General features: G+C 42.0%; 1 protein-coding gene across 2 annotated transcripts in view; it reads right to left on the bottom strand.

Moving 5' to 3' along the window:
• Positions 1-13,495, bottom strand: part of LRP1B (LDL receptor related protein 1B) — a 626,862-nt gene extending 613,367 nt beyond the window's left edge. For both annotated transcript variants that reach the window (XM_077784902.1, XM_077784903.1), the window contains exon 1: positions 13,254-13,495. In XM_077784902.1, coding sequence (XP_077641028.1) covers positions 13,254-13,335 — 82 coding nt within the window. In that variant the 5' untranslated portion in view covers positions 13,336-13,495. The remainder of the gene's footprint in view (positions 1-13,253) is intronic.
• Between the last annotated feature and the right edge of the window lie 6,733 nt (positions 13,496-20,228).

Genomic DNA, 20,228 nt, shown 5'->3' with positions numbered 1-20,228 from the left:
AATATTGCTCATATTTGCACTGATTTCAGTTATCCTGCACAGCACAAGTACCAAGAGATACACAAAATACAATTATTATCTTCTGGTTTGCTGCTTTGTTACAAGAAGCCATCTCTACACTTCAAGGTATATGGTTTTATCCAGTACACATGGATCTGTACAAGACTTTCAGTATTAATGTGTTTATTTGTTAACTGTTGGCAGAGTTGTACAAGAGTACTTTTGCAGCCAGTTGCAACTTACAGATTTTACAATAAAAAGGGAGAAATATTGGCTAGATAGTTAATTAAATGGCACCGAAACAGTTTTTTTCCCCTTTCACAAATTCCAGTTAGTATTCCAAACCTGTCCTAGGTGCCCCAATGACATGAAAACCAATAAATCTTCATTTATTGTCAGTAGATTTCTAACCTGGCTGTTTTAAACAGCATGATGAACACATTTTAGCAGAATATATTAGCTGTGCCAGTTTAATAAGAGGGAGATTGATGAAGCCTTTCCTTTCTTCCTGTGTATGAAGCACAGCACTCAGGGAAGAAAATCCTATGAATTTTCCTTCTTCAGAAACACCATTGCCTTTCCTGGGACACCATTTCTCCTCCTTGGACTATTACTAGCCAGTCTTCTCCAAAAGAAGTTTCTAATGAAATTCAAGAGGGATCTCAAGCTTTATCAGCACCCACCTGATGAGAGAGTGGGAGGAAGAATGACCTCAGCCTCAAGGACTGCATTGCCGTGCCCAAGCTCTGCACAGGCTTCCCCTCCCTGTTGGGTTCAAAGCCAACACAAACTGAATGTGGCCATCTGTGCCTGACAGGGAAGGAGGTCTGAGGAGGGGGAACCCTCCCCTGGGGAGGAGCCAGGGTCCATCCCTGAGCCCTCACTCCAGGATTAGCATCAGCAGTACCACCAGCACAGAAGGCATGTCTCAGATCAGATTCTCTGGCAATCAAAGGGTTACTAATGGCAAAAGAGAGATTTTCTTCCCTATTATATAACATTTAATACTACCCAGAAAAATATAAATGTTTCCTTTTATTTTTTTTCTTAAGGACAATACTTAGCTCGCACTTAAAAATTGCTCCAAGAACTGTTCTTGATGCCTGCATTATTCACATGAAGAACCAGAAGACCACACCATGAACAACCGTTCTCTACCACCATCACAGGAGAAGCAGGAGCCCAACCCCACTCCTTCCAGAGGGTATTCCCAACTGCTCAGGTATTTTCCTTTCAAAATGAACATAATTTACCAGCTTTTCCAAAACTTGCCCCAGCCCCTTGTGTAGAAAAGGCTGCAAAGGGAGGCAGGAGTTTTGACCTTGGCAAGGGTACGAGCCCCAGAGGTCCAGGAGGAAAGAGATGTTTTGAGAGGTGTTTCTCCCCCAAGTATGGGAATGCATATTGTTACTGGCTAATGAAATTCATACACATACCTCCCACTTACTCCTTCTGAAGGATATCCTTGTGGATGCTTTGTGGTCCAACAGACTTTGACATCTAAGAACCTGTTAGTCTGCTTTTTAGTCCTCTTGTAATTAGAACAAATGTTCAGGTTATTGAGAGAATTAAGAAAATCAATATTAATGAGCTTTTGGACTATGTTATTAGATGGTTTCAGCCAACAAATGCAAAGTACTCTGGCTTACTTTGACAGGGTTTTGGGTTTGTATGTTGCTTTTAAACATTAACAGACTTCTCAGGGCAAAAAAAAAAAAAACAAACCAGTAAGTCTGTGCAGCCAAGCTGACCAAATTGTAAAAACTCAGTTTATACCAGTCATTACACACTCCTGCCCCTTAAAACAAAAGAGCTCTAAAGAACAGAGCAGTCCACCAAATACAGTTTTGAGGTATGTACTTACATTAAATATAACCAATTGCTTTAAAGGGCAACCATTCCCACAGCACAAAGTTCACATAAATTTTCCCACAAGTCCCAAATGCAAACACTATCTGCAAAGTCCACACACTTTGTATTTCACCAAAGCTTTGCAGAATACATTTAGCATAATAGAAAACAGTTAGGTTTTACTCTTCACTTCATCTTTTCTGACAGAAAGATGTCAATAGAAAGGTGCTGACAGGAAAGCTGACTGCAGCCCATGCAGCGTTATTACTGAAGTGTGGGGGGATTGGTGAGTGGTGTTATTGAAACATCACTGCACTACTGCTGACCTCTTTTTTCCCCTCCTTACAGTGGTAGTGATTCCTGTTGGGATGAGTTACTTTTAAACTTCACTTATTTATCAGTGGGGAGAAAATAAAAAAAAAATAAAAAGAATTCTTTAAGTCTAGAATAAGGCAGGTGAATGTAAAATACACCCACACAGACTTGAGGTCCCACAGTGGATTACCATTCATTTCTATAAAAATTAGATCCAGATCATCCATGAACTCTTCACTAATAAAATCATTCCCAAAAGCAAGTGCTTCAAGAAGCCTCCTCTATTTTCAGGAAAGAAAGAAGAAATGTTGATTTCCCCATGGCTTGTCAAAGACAATACTTGCACATACCAAATGTTGCTGCTTAACTCTTCATGTATTCAGCAACACAAGTTCTTTTTGGTTCAGAAGCACTGTGGAGATTGTTAGGGTTTTTTGGTACTGGACATGCCTTTTTAGCTTCGCATCAAAAAAATAAGGCTGTAATTTAACAAATAACCCTCCTCCATTCACTTCCAGTTTTTTTTTTTCCCTGTGGCTGCAAACCCCAAATGAAAACACAGCATTCGACAGACACCTGTACCATCAACAGCTGTGACTCTCCAATGAGCTCGGCAGCACCTGGGCTCCTGAAGCTGTAAGGGAATTTCCAGACATGAGATTTTGTAAATTTGATAGGGAAGAAAAAAAAATGAAAAAAGAGAGGGATATCCTACTAAAGATGAAACCAGAACTCGTGAGGTGAAATCAGATGCAAACCAGTGGGAGTCACCACTCTTCTGGCCCATGAGCAAAAAAACCCATTGCCAGCTTTTGCTTCTCAGGTGTCCCACGATACACAATCCAAGATTTCCATTCAGGTGGTGCAACTTTTCCACTCAGCAGAAAACAGGATACTGAATGAAATGAAACAGATTTTTTTTTTTTTTTTTTTTTTAATTCTAGTGAGGGGAAATTACCCCCTTTTGTGCATGCATAACTAGGCAGTGATAAGCAGTTCAAGATTACCACCCTCAGCAGACAGGTCTTCTCCCCTCAAAAAACAGCAGAAGAATCATCAGCTGGCTTCAGAACAAGCACTCTGCTGTGTTAATTTACTCCTAGTACCACACCAAGGACATGCTGTGCTATCTTTAGAAAAAACTGGCTACTGTGGGGCGAAGCAGACTGTTGATATATTACGCTCTGACATTTTTCATTAAGATATATAAACTTGTGGAAGACACACTCTTGAATTTGCATATTTGCATCATGCTTTTCATAGACACGTAAACAGCCTTTAATGCACTTCAATTTCTTTGAGCTGCTGGATTAGCAAAGGGGATGCAGTGGAAGGATTCGAGTTGTGCCACACCTACCGGATCTCAGCACTCATTTTATGCAAATGCTTTTAGTTACGCTCCTAAGGCTCACAGCCACTTATTAAAATCTCCTGAATTTTCAAGTATTTTGCTGGTAAGTCTTCAGAGCAGCAGTCAACAGCAGAATGGCAATCATAGGCAATGACTGAGAGTTTAGTTATGTTACAACTTTTTGTGAGGCACTTCTGACACAGCGTGATGCCGTTGTGGAAAGACAGGCCACCAATTAATGTAAATCAGCATGGTTTCATCAAGGAGCATTTAACAATTCTAACTGACATAAAATCATAACATGGTTCATATACTCATTACTGAACACCACTAATTGGTGTGGGGAGTTATGCTGTTTTCAGAAAAAAATATGGAACTTATGAATTGTTCCGAGAATATTCCACAGCAAAGGTAGCAATAGCATTAGAAACAAAAGCAGGCTTTATACACTTGAATGTGCTTCAAATAGGCTTTAAATACTCAGCCTCACAGTTTGTATCAGAGCCGTATTTCAGAATTTTGTCATCATCTGTTGACAACCATCTGCTTCAAACTTCTTACCGCCCTAAGAGTGGCCAAAATTGGATACTGACAGAGAGAATTTCTGCAAAGAAAGCAAACGATTCACAGGACAAAACAAGTGTCAAAGGCTGGAGACCTGGACACACAGGCCCAGAAATCTGAGGTAAATAAGAAAATTATAGAAATTTAGATCTGACACTCTCCTGAAATACTACTGCAGATGCAGTTCACAGGTCTCTGAAAATGCAGAAGTAGCAGATTAGCTGACACCAATTCTCCAGAGGAGTATAATCTACAGAGTAAATAGGTAATATTGTGTACTGTCAACTCTGCTCAACTCACAGCCACTGGGAACCCAGAGAAAGAAATGTAACACAGCAAGTGCAAGCTGAGGAATTCGTTCAGGTGGGTCTATACACACACACACTGACCTGAATAGCTTGCTCCAGTTTGAAAAAATGTGATAATGGGCCACTTGGGTCAGAGCATCAGATTCTACCTGCTGAAAAAAGCCCTGGTACTCCTGGCTTTGCTGCACTTAGCACAGCACCTCTCATGTCTCCTCCTCTACAGCCAAGGCTCTATATATGTATGTATATATGTGCAATATATTCTCATATAAGTGGTTTACAGCAGTCCTACAGCATCACTTGCTCAGGTGAGCCTCCAAAACATCTTTTTGCTCCAACACAGAACAGCTTTGTTTCCAAAGGCATACCAGCAACTCAACCAACAAGCTGTAGGCCTGGGACAGCACTTAAATTTTCACACTTTTACAGTCCAGACCTGCTTCATCTCCCTTGCACAGGATTCAATGTTGCAGCCTCAATAGTTTTGCCTAAGACTCCTTACTGTAAGATAACACTATGGAGAAACCACTTGCTGCTCACCATTCTTTCTGCAATCTAACTATAAAAATAAAAACACTTGGCTTAGGACTTGGGCCCAAGAAGAACAAATTCCATTTTACAGCTTTCCTCCACTCCTTGTACTCTTAAACTCCCACTGCCTGCAAACATCCCTCAGAAAAAACAACTTCAACAGTTACACAAAATAAACCTATTTTAAACCAAGTGTTTCTGATGAATTTGGAAGGCAGGCCAGTTTCCCTCCAGGAGATATATGACTATTAGCACTGGAGAACACACACGCTTGACCTACCCCTCATTATATTTTACTAAATACTGCTGGAAAAACAGCTGCTTTAGGACAGGCTCCATAGGGTCAAGCATGCTCATCCTTGGGTAAATCTGCAAAGATTCATAGGGAACTGATGCTCAGAGTGAGAAGGTGCCACCTTTATAATCCTTACACATCTCCAAAGCCAATATACATTTTTCTATGAAGAAAAGGGTAGTGCATCATTTAGAAGACCAGCAGATCCTTCTGTATAGCAAAAAATTAGGTTTAACCAAGCCAATGACTTGTAAGTAGCAGACCAAACACATCTTAGCATATTGAGCTGTCTGGAATCTTCTCAGGTTTTCTGATCTCATGGGAAGGCAGTTTCCTTGTAAAACAAGATGTTTTCACATGAAAAAATATCAAATTAACTTTATTAAAATATATTATGCTATAATTCCTCTTCTTGAGGATTATTACAAATTCTGAAATGAGAAGTAATCATGTATTTGATGCACATAATATAAAATTAGATAGAAGAAATATAAACATGGGTTCAGTTTAAGAAATCCAACAAAATTGACCCAACTATTGGAATAGAAATATTTCAAGAAATAGGTATTTCTTACATAAAAATCATAGGGCAATACAGACAATATAATTTAATTAGAGGTCCTCGAATAAAGAATTTACAGTGAAATTTTAATAAAATTTTTCAAAGTTCCTTTACACTTAGATGAAACCTGATTCTATTACATCAAGGACAAAAGAAAGAATCCATTGGCTTCAGTGGTCTTAATGAAGTTCTGAAATCTATTTGTTTACAAAACATAAAAAATGTTTTGCTCCAGAGAAGAAAAAGTCTCACTGGCAAATGACACACTTTGATTTCCTAAGCACACAGCTTTACACAAATACCAATATACTCTGGGTAAATCAGTGTGTTTGCATATGCAAAAGAGCATCCAATGCAATGAACTTACTTTGCTCTCTCCTCTTTTATCTTTCTTGTATTTGCAAGGAAAAAGAGGCAGGTGTTTTATGGAAATCTACCTATCACGTAGAAAATTGCTGTGATTTTTCATGATCTTCTGGCATTAGTGTAACTTTTTCAAACTTGCATCTTTTTTACTACACAACACTAAATCATTTCTCAAAAAAAAATTATAGACTAAGAGGGATGTGTCAGAAATGGTGTTTGTTTTGGTATTTCCATTGCCTTAGAATTATTCTGAACTTTGCTTGAGGAAAAATACTTTCCTGCATGTTAAGGGAGGTGGAGACCCTAGTGTTCTACACCATATCACAGCCTCTGAGAAGATTATAAACAGCAGCCCAAATTATTTGACAATAACAAGATTGTATTTTAAAAAGTATCACTGACAAGATATTTTTGCTCATTTCCAGGCAGGTAAATTACAATCACAAAGCTTTGAAGAAAGGTACATGGGAATTTTTGTGGGACAATGTCCATGTGTTCACAGAATAACTCCTAGACAGAGCACCTCACATCAAAACACTGAATTTGCAGAGCATTGCATCTGCATTTGTCTTGCTTGCACATGGCCCATCCCCAGCCCAAAATACCACTGCAAAAATCAAAACTGCATCTTTCCATTCTCTCTGCTCATTCAAGCAAAACCAAGAATGACTCTTATGAACTGCTGTTAAAAACAGAGCTCTACAATAGTGAAAACTTTGAGGAATTATACATATTATTTTGAAGGCTTAGATTTTTGTTTCTAGCACTTATTCTACTGCTCTTGAAGTGTAAGTCATTCAAGAGTGCCATGTCTAAAAGTTACCAAGGGATGTCCTACAGACAACCAGGCAATAGATAGCCCAAAATACATGGGTATTTCCAAGAAAAGGAAATAGGTACAGACTTGTTTCTGAAGTGAAGCTGAGTTTCAGCTGCCCGGCTCCTCTGGAAGGCCTCATCACTCAGCAGGAAGCAGCAGGAGAGGTGTTTAGGAGCATCGGGCACGTTGGGAAGAGCATTTCAGGATGCAACGTACCATATCTAGAACTCGTTATGCTGTAATCTGTTTTTCCACCTCGGAGAACTAGGCTGTATTTCTAACTGCATGGAAATAAAAATCTCCAGGCATACCTCACTTCCAGACTGGCATTACATCATCTCTAAAAAGCCCTATTACTTAGCAGCACACTCTGCATATTGCAGTGTTTTGTTATTAATACACCATTGCAATTTATAGCAAAATGGTCAATAAAAATGCAGTTTCTGAAGAGACAAACAGCCTTCTGTCCGGTATGCAGCCCTACCCTCAGACTGCCAGGGTTCACATGCACCACACACAGAGCCCAACCCCAATTCTGGATTTACATACTGCTTGGGAAGCAATGACATATACAACAACAAAATATAATGGGCTCGTATAACACTTCCCAGGTACAGAGAAAAATCTGACTCCTGCTATGTGGATCTTGCAAATTAAATCAGATTAATAACATGGTGAACGTATTACTGGCAAAAGCATGTGTTTATCTCTAATGATCCTTCCCAGTTGCCATTAAATCTAATTAAAAGGCACTGAGTGAGTTTTATTAGAATTCCATTACTGAGGTCCAATCCTGCTCTCACACAGCCCAGCACCCATGGGAAAATGCCCTTCGCTCCTGCAGAGGCTCCAGAGCATCCTCACCAAAGGAATCCTGGCAGCAGAACCACGGCTGGGCTGGCCAGCTGATTCTACAGCAACGAGTCGTGGTTATTTCACTTTACCAACTGCTTAAAAATGAAGATTTGTAGCACTTTACAGCAGTATGTTTTGGTACATCTTGGAAATTTGTCCCATTATGGTCAACAACTGGCGAGCTAGCTGGGATAAGTTTACAAATATTTTCGTCTCTTCGATAGAGATGATTTAAGGGGGGAAAAAAATTCAACTTGTTCAATTAAAAAGCAAACTAGTGGGTTGGACAGAAGGTGCAAAGTCATTATTTGAGTAATTATATTTTTTAAGAAATCCAATTAGTTCCTAATTGCACTTACAAATTTAAGACCTAGTTCTCCAATGTCTACACTTAGCCCAAACTGACATTAAATACAGACTCAATAGTCTGTATGACTCGCTTAGAAGTAGCCAAGTTCTGCTATTTTCATCTTCACTGTTCATCATTAAGAATGTTTTGAGGAAGTGCAATTAAAATGAGTTCTCTAAGCAAATTTTTTTTTAATTGCGTTTGAAGAGCAAGACTATTAAGCGACAGATTAATGCATAAAAACTAAGAAAAAAGCAACAACATGCTGGGATTCCAAATATGCTACTGTAACAAAAACAGTGTTCTATTATCTAAATTGCCAGCCTTTCTAGAGATAGCCATAATTCTAAATTCACAAGTTACAATTATGTAAGTCCTTAGAGCCACTGCAAAATGGAGAAACCACATTTCTTCAACTGCAAACAACTAGTAAAGGACCTGTAAGAAGGTGCTGGAGGAACACTCATTTCCAGCCTGCAGACTGAAGTCAATGTGAGTTTTGACATGTTAAATGCAGAAAGATTGGGGTCCATATGAACCTCAAAGGTATGGCAAATATTCAGATTTACATAGCAGCCGTCATGCAGCTCTTCAAAGGAAGCACCGTGTGAAGTGAGAGCTTCCCTCCAAGCCTTTGGAGGACAGCTCCTTCAACCTGCCACAGCTCCAGCAGAACTGCTGTGATAAATTAGTAAAAGGCTTGCTGCAGAACAAGTTTACACATAGTCTTTTCACATCAAACACCTAGTTTTGAACTTTGAAATGCAGCTTAGCCTTTAAATAGTTAGTGTGTTTCTACCACTTTCTTTTTACTAAACTACAGCTCTCAGAAACAACTGAAGTTAAAACAACCCAGGTAAGAGAGAACATGCACGTCAGTTCACAGAAACCCACACACAGAGCTCAGGCTCCAGGAGTGCCAGGGGTTTGTGTGTGCACTTACACACTCAGCTGAGGGCACACAGACAGCACTGAGTGCCTCCAAAACCAGCCAGCCACTGAAACTGCACTTGTGGACATCTCCCACCATTTCTGACTTGAATTAACCCTTATCACACATCCTGCAAAGAACTGTCCCAAATTCCTTGATATATTTTCACCCTCCTCTGTAATGATAGGCATGTTCTTAAGTAATGGGTTTTTTTTTTAGGGTAAATAAATAAACAGCAAAGTCACTATGACATTGGACGCATCTCTTTTGCACATAAAATACTAATATTTATTATGTTCAAAACATAACAAAAATAACTATGGGAACATCCACCTCTGTAGTACAGCACAGAAAGAGCTTTTGTAGGTTTTTTCAAGAACATTTTCCAACAGATGGCCAAGCTGGAGCTCAGTCTGGTGAAGTACAGCAGTGCTGGTACACCCAGTTTCCAGCATTAAGCTGCTAATAATGACAAAGTTGTATTGTAAAGCTCCCGGTGCAGAGTCACCTGCTGTGGCACCTTACCAGGGAATGAAGGCCATCAGCAGTCGTCCCAAGGAGACAAATTTATTTTGCCTGGTTTGTGTTTCTGCTACAGGCTGAAAAATCCAAACTCCCAGCCTAACCTTAAGCCTGAAAATTCCATTTCAAAGTAATTTGCTTCAAGATTTCACTTAAATACAGTCAAAGGACACTGTGAGAACAATAAATTCCCTGTTAAGTGGGACAAAGGCAGAAGTTTTAGAAGTGGTTTTGGGACTGCAGAAAGGAGTAAAATTCATGAAGATTTCTCGTTTCTTAAAAAAAAAAAAAAACAGTTTTCAAATCAGAAAAAAAAAAAAAAAAAAAAAAGTGTGATATGCCATCACTCATGAACTTGAGTTTTAAGTTATGTGACAATATTTTCCCATGCCATATAAAGTCTCCCTTTGCAGGAGCATCTCTTGTCTGTAAGACTTTGCTGAGAAGCTGTTTCACCATGCCAGCAACTGCCTGAGAGCTCCAAAACACTAAAACCACACATGAAAGAATGGGAGAAGACAGTGGCTCAGTGCTGCTGACAGCAGTGACGTACCACCAAAACCCAACACAAACAAGCCTCGGCACAGACAGCAAGTCGATTAATAACGAGCAATGCAACTCATTAATACTGGTGTGGATACACATCTCACTGACAACACTGAGATTATCCAGTCAAACTCCCATTATCTGGGGCATCTCTGCAATTTGGATCACCCCTAAGTAATCACTCCAATAGTGCAGTGTATCCATGTAATGATGTTCACGGCAGCAGACACAAAAATCAAGGATGACAAAAAAGGGTGTAGGAGCCCTGGCAGGGAGCAGGGTGAAGCTCCAAGACTGGGAAGAGCTGTGGGAAGGAAACGCCCACCAGAACCACAGACACCGATGGGACCTGTGAAGTTCCCTCGAGCGTCGTCAGGGAGAGCAGGTAACAAATGTTGCCTTCTCAGCTTCTCAAACTGTTTGCAAGGTTTTTCTCAGGTTCCATAAATTCATTTGTTGCAGCTATACTGTGAAGGAGTTGCAAGTGTCACAAGGAATCTGAGTCCATCCATTTCTTGAGGAAGATCTGACTGAAGCGGAAGGAAAGGAAATCATCCCTTTGTGGCTTCAGTGGCACAACCTCAGCTGCAGCAGGACTTGGCCCTTATCCTACCACACTCTCCTGGCCGGATTCCCTTCTGCTCACTTCCCTTTTTCATCTAATTTCCAGCTCCCCTTCTCCATATCATTTTCTCTTCACAATTTTTTTTATATACATGAAGTTAGAGGAGCTGTAATCTGGCTGAGGACAGACCTGATAAGATGGAAAGAATTTAACTGTATTTCAAGAGAAAAAGGCTCATATAATTCAAACTTTGGTGGGGCTCCCCCCACCTCTCTTTTTCCTCCTGATGTTGCCCACTGATCTAAGAGAAAGTGTTATCTCTCCCTAAAGCACCTCAGTAGTATGTTATATTACCATGGCTACCACAACACTGCTATTAACACAACCCATGACATTTTCCCAATTCGCTTATTACCTATGGCCAGGCTCAGTGCATTCCAAATTTCAGTGCCTTTCACATACAGTAAGCTTAACATGCTCCAGTGACTCAGAATTTCCTCCTGTAAAGGAAAATCAACCTGGTATGGTCAATAATTTTGGCACTGTATCATAAAGTTTATCTGATGTGCAAATGTAATTCCCTTTCTGGATGCCTCATCCTGAAATCCCTTTTAGGTTGAGACCACTTGACATTTTTTGTGAAACAAAATGCCTTTTAAGTCATAATTTGTGCAGTGCTCGGTTTTGATAAGACATGACATTATGATATGATGAGTTAGTTGATTCTAAGTAAATTTGATTTATCCCACTTTTGGGGCTGGTATGATTTACAAAGATGCTGCCTTTTAAGATAGGATTGATTTTAATATAAGGTGGCAGCACCTTTTTTCTTTTTTTTTTTTTTTTTTTTTGTGAAATACTAAATCAGAGCAAGGTAACTATAAAAAATTTAAGAAAAGGTAAAATTAAACAAAATTTAAACACCAGAAATTAATATTCATGCATAATTGGACTTGCTTACTGCTCTGAAGGAATACAGAGTGACAAATCAATTTCCAGAACAATTCCACAAAATGTTTGGAAGTTTGCTTTTTATTCATAAAATCATATGCAAGCTACGGTTGCTGAAATCTAATCTGACCATTCTGTGAATACCCTGGAAAGTTCTTGAAATATTTTCCATCAACCAAGCACTATCACAACCACGAATCTTTGTGAACAAAAGCAAAAGCATATGTACCCTTCATGAAACTGAAAAGATTTCCTCAGAACCTTTCATCTCTGGCTGTTCAAGTGCCGTTCTATGGAGCACCATCCTCATTTCCTCGCAGTATCCCTGCACCTTGTGATGCAGTGTTTGAAACATGCAAGTTTGCGATGCTGCAGCAATACTTTCCTCGTTGATAGGTAGTTATTTCTCATTTTCGCAGCATGAATCACCTATGTAATTCTGATGGCTACGTGGGAAAGGGACGGGAGAGCTTTGGTAGTTCGACTGAAGCAGAAATTTCTACCCCCGACCGACTGCGCAGAGGCATCCACACTCACCCAAACGAGTTGTAAGCAGTTAGTAAACATTTTAGTAGGTAATGTGTACGTGATGGAGAGGATGTCTAACAGTGAGAATTCAAGGCTTTAGAGTTACATTTCTACTGAAATCTAACTAAACCCCCGCAGACTGCGTACACCACCCAGGGCATCTCATTCATGAGATCACGCAGTTTGGGAGCGGAAGGGCTACAACAAGCCCACAGACAATTTTCTGGTGAGCGGGGCTTTCCACAGCGGTACGAAAACCTGAGTCAGAGCAGCACACCGCCGTTCCCGCACCTGAGCCACACGGAAGGCGGACTTGGGCTATACTTAGAAAAATATCCAATTCAAACATCTCGCAGGAAAATGAGAGCGCGCTGGTGACTGTGCAATAAGCGAGGCGAAACCCAGAGCCCCGCTCCGGCGGGGGAACCGCAGCCCTCTTGGATCAGGGACTTCTCCGAGCAGAACAGAGTTGGAAGTTCCGTGATCGCCCACCCCGCGGCTGCGGGACCCCGAGCCCCCGTGCCCAAACCCAAGTTCGGGCACCGAGTTCGGGAACATTGGGAGGGAACTTTTGGAAGGCTGTGGGGAGCGGAGGGCGCTCGCCGTTCCTGCGGCACATCTCCGCCGGCCGCAGGGCTGGCTCGGGGAGCCGCGGCCGGGACCGGGGCGGGGGTCGCCGGCAGCAGCGGCTCTTTCCCCCCGTGGCGGATCGCACCGGGTGTTTCGTGCCCGGCGAGGTCATCGGGACCACTGGGGACATCATGCCGCTCCTCGCCCCCGTCTATTCGCGACAGCCAAGGTTCGCCCCCAAGCCAGCGCAGCGCGCCCGCAAGCCGGGCGTGCGGGAGCGCGGGGATGGAGCGCGGTGAGGATGGAGCGCGGGGATGGAGCGCGGTGAGGATGGAGCGCGGTGAGGATGGAACGCGGTGAGGGGTGCGTTCCGCGACCGCGCCCGTCCGCGCAAGGCGCAAGGGAGCAAAACTTCCCGAGCAGAACCGGCGGGAAGTTCCGCGGCTCCGCACCCCGCCGCGGACGCGCCTTACCTCCGCGGGCTGCCGCTGCCAGCGCCTGGGCGACGGGCGGTAATCCCCAGAGCGTCGCCAGGGCCAGGAGGAGCGCGGACATCGCGGCGGGCGTGCGGGAGGAGAGGCAGGAGCCGAGCCTGTCGGCCGCGGGTGCGGAGCGGCAAAGCCTGTGCGGGGAGGAGGCGCGGCGGCAGCGCCGGCACTTTGCGGAGCGCGGAGCGCGGCTGGGCTCGCCGCACGCAGCGAGCGGGCAGCGCGGGGCGCCGGCGGCCGGCAGCGCCGCGCTCCGCCCCGCACCTCCCCGCGCGCCGCCCCGCACCGCCCCGCGCGCCGCCCCGCACCGCCCCGCGCGCCGCCCCTCGCGGCTCCGCGCTCTGCCCCGCGCCGCCCCGCGCGCCGCCCCTCGCGGCTCCGCGCTCTGCCCCGCGCCGCTCCGCGCGCCGCTCGCGCCGCCCGCCTGCCGCACGCGCGCGCCGGAGGCGCGAAGCCGCCTCACGGGAGGCGCCCCTCAGCCGCTGCCCCCTCCCGCCTTCACTCTCTGAAATTTAAGGGGTTGTTTCGCCTTGCTTTTTTTTTTAATTATTATTATTTTTTTTAATAATCTGCAAAGGCGAGTGAGTTAGCAAAAAGATACATGCAATTGTTAAAAAAAAGGGAAACCCCCACCAGCCCTTTTGCCGCGTGAAGCCGCGGGGATGCTGAGGGACGGCGATGCTGAGGGAAGGGGATGCGCACCTCCCGCCTCAGACTGTGAGCGCCAAGTCGTTGTCCAAAGATGCCCAGGTAAATTTGGCTTCGGTTGATGATGCTCCACGGAATCGCCGGATGGTTTGTGGTAAAACACCAAAGCTCATCCAGTTCCAGCCCTCCGCCATGGGCAGGGACACCTTCCAGTAGAATAGGTGGCTCCGAGCTTCGGCCAACCTGTCCTTGAACAGGGTTTTGTTTTTATGTAATTCTCAGACAATGAAAGTAGGGAATCACGCTACTTTAACAGCACAATGCCATATCCAATGACCGCTCAATCTTCTCTAAGTGTTCTTTTTTGTCTTGAGGTCTCAGTTCACAGTCGATACTGCCTGTTTAGACCTTGTGTAAGAGTATTACCTTGAAATGGTCCCATACCAAAACTACAGTTTATCACATCTTCACACATTTGTTTTCTTTTTTTTTAAAAAAAACAACAGACCCTTTAATAGGTGAAAGGTGAAAAAGCTTCTACATCATCCTCAGATATTAGTTTTCTCCAAAGACAGCTGGGTGCTAATATTGATGGCTGAGACCTTCACATTCCAAGGGTAAAGCCTCAACTCTTTCACCTTCACGTGTATATCCACAGCACAGAACCTAAATACCTTTTATATGAAGTACTACGGCCAGGAGGCTTCCAGGACCAGACAGACCAAGCAATGCTGAAGGACAGAAAAGTACACAACGTAGTATGTCAAATATTTCATTATATCTGTTGAACTGTGGGAAGTTCAGTTGCCCAAGCACTGAAGAGCCCAGTCGGGGTCCCGGAGTCGTCTCTGAGGTCAAGGATTGTCAGGACTCACAGAGGGTTGCAGGTTTGCTTGTTGACAGCAAAGAATTTGCAGCCAAAGGGGAAAATCCAGTTGGATCAAATTCCGCGCCTTTAAAGCCTATGTAATTCACCTACAGTCAATTAGTATTTATACAGCCATAACAGCAGAATTATGGATCCCAGAGTAGAAAACCTTTGCTAATCTGGCAGTGTCCATGGCCTTGGAAATCGGTTGCTTTTATAACCAAAATGAAGTCATGCTGAATGTCACACTGAAACATCATTCCACTGAGTTTATGGAAGAGATTGCTCTGTGTCCTGCCTCAAACCCCCCAAGCCACATATACGGCTCTTAGGCGTTAATTGTGGCTTTATTTGAGCAACCTATTGCATTTCAAATACAAAAATCTGTAGACGCTGGAGCAAAGTGAGAAAAATGTGTGAAGGAAAATAAGGGAATTCCAAGTTTTAAGGAACTCCTCATTAAATCAGTGACATGTTCCTGTGCCAGGACTGTCACATGGTATAAAGACACACATATTCACAGCAAACATGGTGTCCCAGCATTCTCAAGATGTGGAACTATCTTTGCAGAATAGTCTTCTTTCTTCTTGCCTTCTCACAAAATTTTCTGCAAAATTTTCAAACTCTGCAGGGTTGCAAGTGGTGATGCTTTTCCCCCAAAAGCTATCTGTTAATTGGCGTGCTGCCCTTTCGTGCCTCCTCACAAAAGCACCTCAGCTAAAGTCCTACTTTTCAGCCATCTAATTTGCTCCTTTTCATTCTTATTCCATACTTATTTAACAACAGTCCTCTCTACTCTCCATGAATAATTTCCTTTAATGATACAGTGCCATTTAGTGCCCATTCTAAACATTAGCATTTATGAGACACTTTGAAGAACTGATTGATCTTGCTTTCAATACTGCTGATCATATATGCACATAAGCTTATTAAAATATTTAAATGATATTTATAATAAAAGTCAGTGGCCCCCTTGTTTGCAGGACATAAAGTGTCGATATGCAGTATTCGGTGTGAATTACAACTTAAAATGCAATTACTGATAAGTAATTATTTTCCAAATTGCCTAAAAATGTAACTTGCTTTAAGATAACACCATGAGGCGAGAATTCTTATAGAAGTCTCGCATTTAAAATACAGGCTGTTGAAGAAATAAAAGCTGACCTTTGATAAATCATTCCCCTCAGCCTCATTTCCATTAAACATCAATTGCTATGAAATGTTGGAAGGATGGCGTGTCTCTGATGGAATAGGATGACCTCAACAGTACAGTAAAAATACAAAGAAGTAACTCAACTCTCGTCTCTCCTTTCCACATCCAAAAAAAGGCTGCACCAAGAAGTGTATGAAAGTTTTAATGCATATATTCTAATGCATATATTCTATGAATAAAAAAAAAAAAGTTTGCTGAAAAGTTTGCTGAAATGATCATAGTCCAAGGCAGTATTTATACATGTATTATAATTTAGATACTTCAAGCCATCACCTGCTGTATGACAGGCTTTTTAGCCTCAGACTTGAGGAAAAAAAGGGAATGGCAATTTTAGCTGGAAGCAGTCTGTGCATTCCCAGCCTCCCTGTTGCTGTTTGAATGCACACAGCTGTGTTCAGATTTCTGTGTGGTGTCTGAATGTCGAGACACACAGGACCAGTGCAGGTACACAGCCCAGGAACCAGTCTGGCTTGTCAAATATTTATTGAAGTCTTCACTCAGTCCCACTTGAAAAATCCAAATCAGAAGCACTGGGGAGTTGCACAGAGAGCGGATACAGTGGAGAGCTACAGAAAAAAATCCAGGGAATCTCTTTTTCTTGCTACAGCCAAAAAAAAGAAGTTAATTGCACAGGAGACTAGACTGAAATACTTGTCAGAAGTAAATTCAAAGTTAAAACTGCTGTTAGAGATCTGTTCGCACTTCCAGGACTTTATAACATCTACCTCCTAATCAGAGTTATTAACACTGACAAGTTAAATAAATTAATTCATCAAGCTATAGAATATTATGAAATCTCTTATTTAGATAAATTAAACAAAGTAGAACCAATCATTCATACTTGCCGGTATAATACAACAGAGGAATATTAATTATCGCCAGAAGGTAATTCTGGCATTAGTCAGCATGAAAACGCCCGGACTGCATCACTGAGACCTGGGTTGTGCTCATGTTTATTGTGTACCCGCCACAGCCTTCGAGTGGTTGTGTGGGTCGGCAGGGATGGTGGCAGCAGTGACTCCCCAGTGCCTGGTGTGGCGGGGACAGTGGGGACAAAGGTTGCTGGCTGGTGTGCAGCCCTTTGCAGAGCATCACAGTGCCTGGCCTGGTTGCTAGGGGATGGTGCTGGCAGCCAGACCAAAGGCGGTCGGGTGCCCTGCCCCGTCCCACCACACAGAGAAAAGTTGCCAGGCAGCAGCTGACACAGGAGCAGAAAGAAAGAAGGGAGAAAGTATTTGAGAGGATCGAGAAGAGAAGAAAGACTAAAGATTAAAAACAGAACAAAAAAAAACCCACCCTATCTGAATTCAGAGGGTTGCATTACACGCTATCCCTGGTGGAGAAAACATCCCTGAAGGAATTTTTCATTACTGCAGTGCAACGTTGGTTTCATTATTAAAGACTTTCTGAATGTGCATCTCCAACAGCTGCAGGAAAAGTTCTCCATGTATGAGCTGCAATGTGGATATTTGCATACCAAGTGTCATGGATGGAAATTGCTGCCTGGCATTCCAGATGATTTGGTGTGGCTTTAATACATAAATTGGGAGGTATTAAAAGCCACATAAAAACAGATCAGTGTGAAGACCCTGCCTCACTAGTGCAACAATAAATGGGACACAAAGCAAAACATAAAGTCCCAAACATGGAAACCATGACCTTGATCCGCACTAAATTCTATCTTCCAGCCATTGTAAAGAAATTCTGTTTTTTTTTCCTTACAAAACTCTTGAGACGTGGTGCTGGCCCACACCAGGGGAAATGCAATGAACTGATGCAGCTCTGCTAAAGGGCAGCTCAACACCAGCTTGTGGTACCCAGACATCTGCTCAGGACAAGTGACATTTTGCAGTTAACTGGACATGCTTTAGCGAAGGCATAAATGGGAAATCTTAATGCTGATTGCGAGGTTTGGTTCTCATAAAAATAGCCTCATAAAAGTTATTAGAACAGAAAAGAACTCATTACCTTTCCAGTCTGTTTAAAGGACAATTTTGGCACACACACACACTTTCAAAAGAAAGTTCTAAATCATTCTATTATCTAAGAAATTAAGAAGTTTACATAAACCAGGCGAAATTCCTTACCCACCATCCTGCTGTACTCAGAGGTGCTGCACTCACATGCAGAGAGAAATTAAATTTATTTCCAGTGAGTGGAATAGAAACTCCAAAAAACAAAATATTCACAATCACTGCTCAGAAAAAGTATGAAAAGTAGAAAAAAAGAGAAAAATATCTGGTTCCACCTGTTTCAAACTCTCATAGTAAAATTTGTGACCTGACCATGTGGCATATTAGTCAGTTCAAAGTACTTTCTTTACCAGTTTATCCCAAAATAAATATACTACATGGCTCTGAATAGCACAATAAAATTACCTTTGTTTAATATAATGTAGTTTTCTGAGACGGTGGATAACCAAAGTTCATCTCCCAAATATCCATGTTAAGCATGTGCTTAATCATGATTTTGTTCTACATCTTTAGTCCTGAAGGTCCAGTTACTGAAATTGTTGAGATTTGAACAACTAAGTGCCTCTCCAGTAGGACCAAGGGATAGCAGAGACCAGTCCTACCATTAGCAATTTAGGATTAACTCCATCATTTATGGCATTCACACAAGACCTATTCAAAAACCCACATGAAAATTGCCAAAGAAGAGAACTCATCCTTTTTTCTTTTTATTTTCCTTTTTAAATTAGGTCTTAATGTAACTTATTTATGAAATTTTCAATTTCATTGTGCAAGTGTTGTGAAGTAAAGTGTACAACTTTATCTACCTCTTTTATTTTCCTAAACATGGCACCAGGAATAACTTACTAGGATCTTTCCTAGTGATAGCAAATGATTAAAATAATAATAATGCATAATGCATAATGTCATTGGCAGAAGTCATTATCCATTTCCACAATCTCCTATTATGTTCCCATATCTTACTGCTCTCAAGGATCATCTATTTGCCATTTGCCAGAAGCACAGAAGGAATATCTAAAAAAAGGTGTTTTGTTTGTTTTTTTTTAAGACTGATACCTGGTGGTGCTGAAATTAGAGATACTTGTATTGTAAATGGATGGTATTTGACAAATATCAATTGTGTGTTCCCAGTCATGTAGCATAAGAAGAAAAGATGATATACCACAGAAATAAGGTGACTCTTGACAAACCTGGAGAGCTCAGAGTTTTTTGGCATGCCCAGGAAACACATAAACCATTTCTCCTTATGCAATAAAATCAACTATAGCTAATGTATTTATTCTTAAAAAAAAAAATTACAGTTGCCCCTCTCTGTTGTACATTGGCTCTTCATGTCAAAAGTATTCCAGCTTGAAGCAAAACAGTGATGATGTTTCACATTTGTATTTTAGATGATTTTCCTAAGGGAAGAGCCCTCCCTTTTCACTCCAAACATACCTCCACAATTCAGCAGCCTTATAAACTCATTACATTTTCCCTTCTCAATAAACGTTAGACACTTGCATTACTGAAGGAGCCTGTATGAACACTTTCCTTCTGGCACAATATTTTTCTACAGAGAAATGGAATTTTACTATTTGGATGAGGTTTAGTCCCGTGGCTGGTGGTGCATCAGCCCAGGCTCTGTCCCACCCCTACTGCAGTGGCATCAGCACTGCCTGGCCAGGCATGAGAGCTTCTCTGTGTAACTGTTTCCCATCCAAACTTCCTTTAACTTTCCCTCTAGGAGAAATTAGTGCCATTTACCAGTCTGAGATGTTTGGAAAATTATTCTGCTGACAGCTATTATAGTGACTTTTTACTCTCTTCCTCCAAAATGTATCAGAATGAAAACTTATGAGTCTGCACCACAGCGTTTCAAAGGCTAAACGAGCCTCCCCCCGACTACAAAGCAAATTATTGTGTGACGGCAGCCAGGTGCCAGAGCAGGGTTTTCATTCTGTTTTTGGGCTAAATCTGATTAATCATAAAGCAGATCAAATAAAAGAACATCTGGTACAAGATTTTTGCCATCAGATAAAGGCTTTACGGTTGCAGTCCAAATGACTGCTGTGGCAAACAGCCACCACTACAACAGTAGGCAAAATTTTCCTTCATGGAAAAAAAAACTATTTACATAAATAATTGTTTCACTCCATAAAGCCAAGAATAGAGCATGCAAATATCATTAAAGTTTAAAACAATCCCAAAAACTCGGTAGGCGAACAGTAATTGTCTCTACTATTGAAGCATCATGTAAAAGGTACCTTGTTTAGAAT

Source organism: Lonchura striata, chromosome 8 (genome assembly GCF_046129695.1).
Source record: "Lonchura striata isolate bLonStr1 chromosome 8, bLonStr1.mat, whole genome shotgun sequence".
Classification (NCBI taxonomy): domain Eukaryota; kingdom Metazoa; phylum Chordata; class Aves; order Passeriformes; family Estrildidae; genus Lonchura; species Lonchura striata.
Note: the sequence above shows the minus strand (reverse complement) of the source record. Positions and strands in the feature narration are given on the sequence as shown.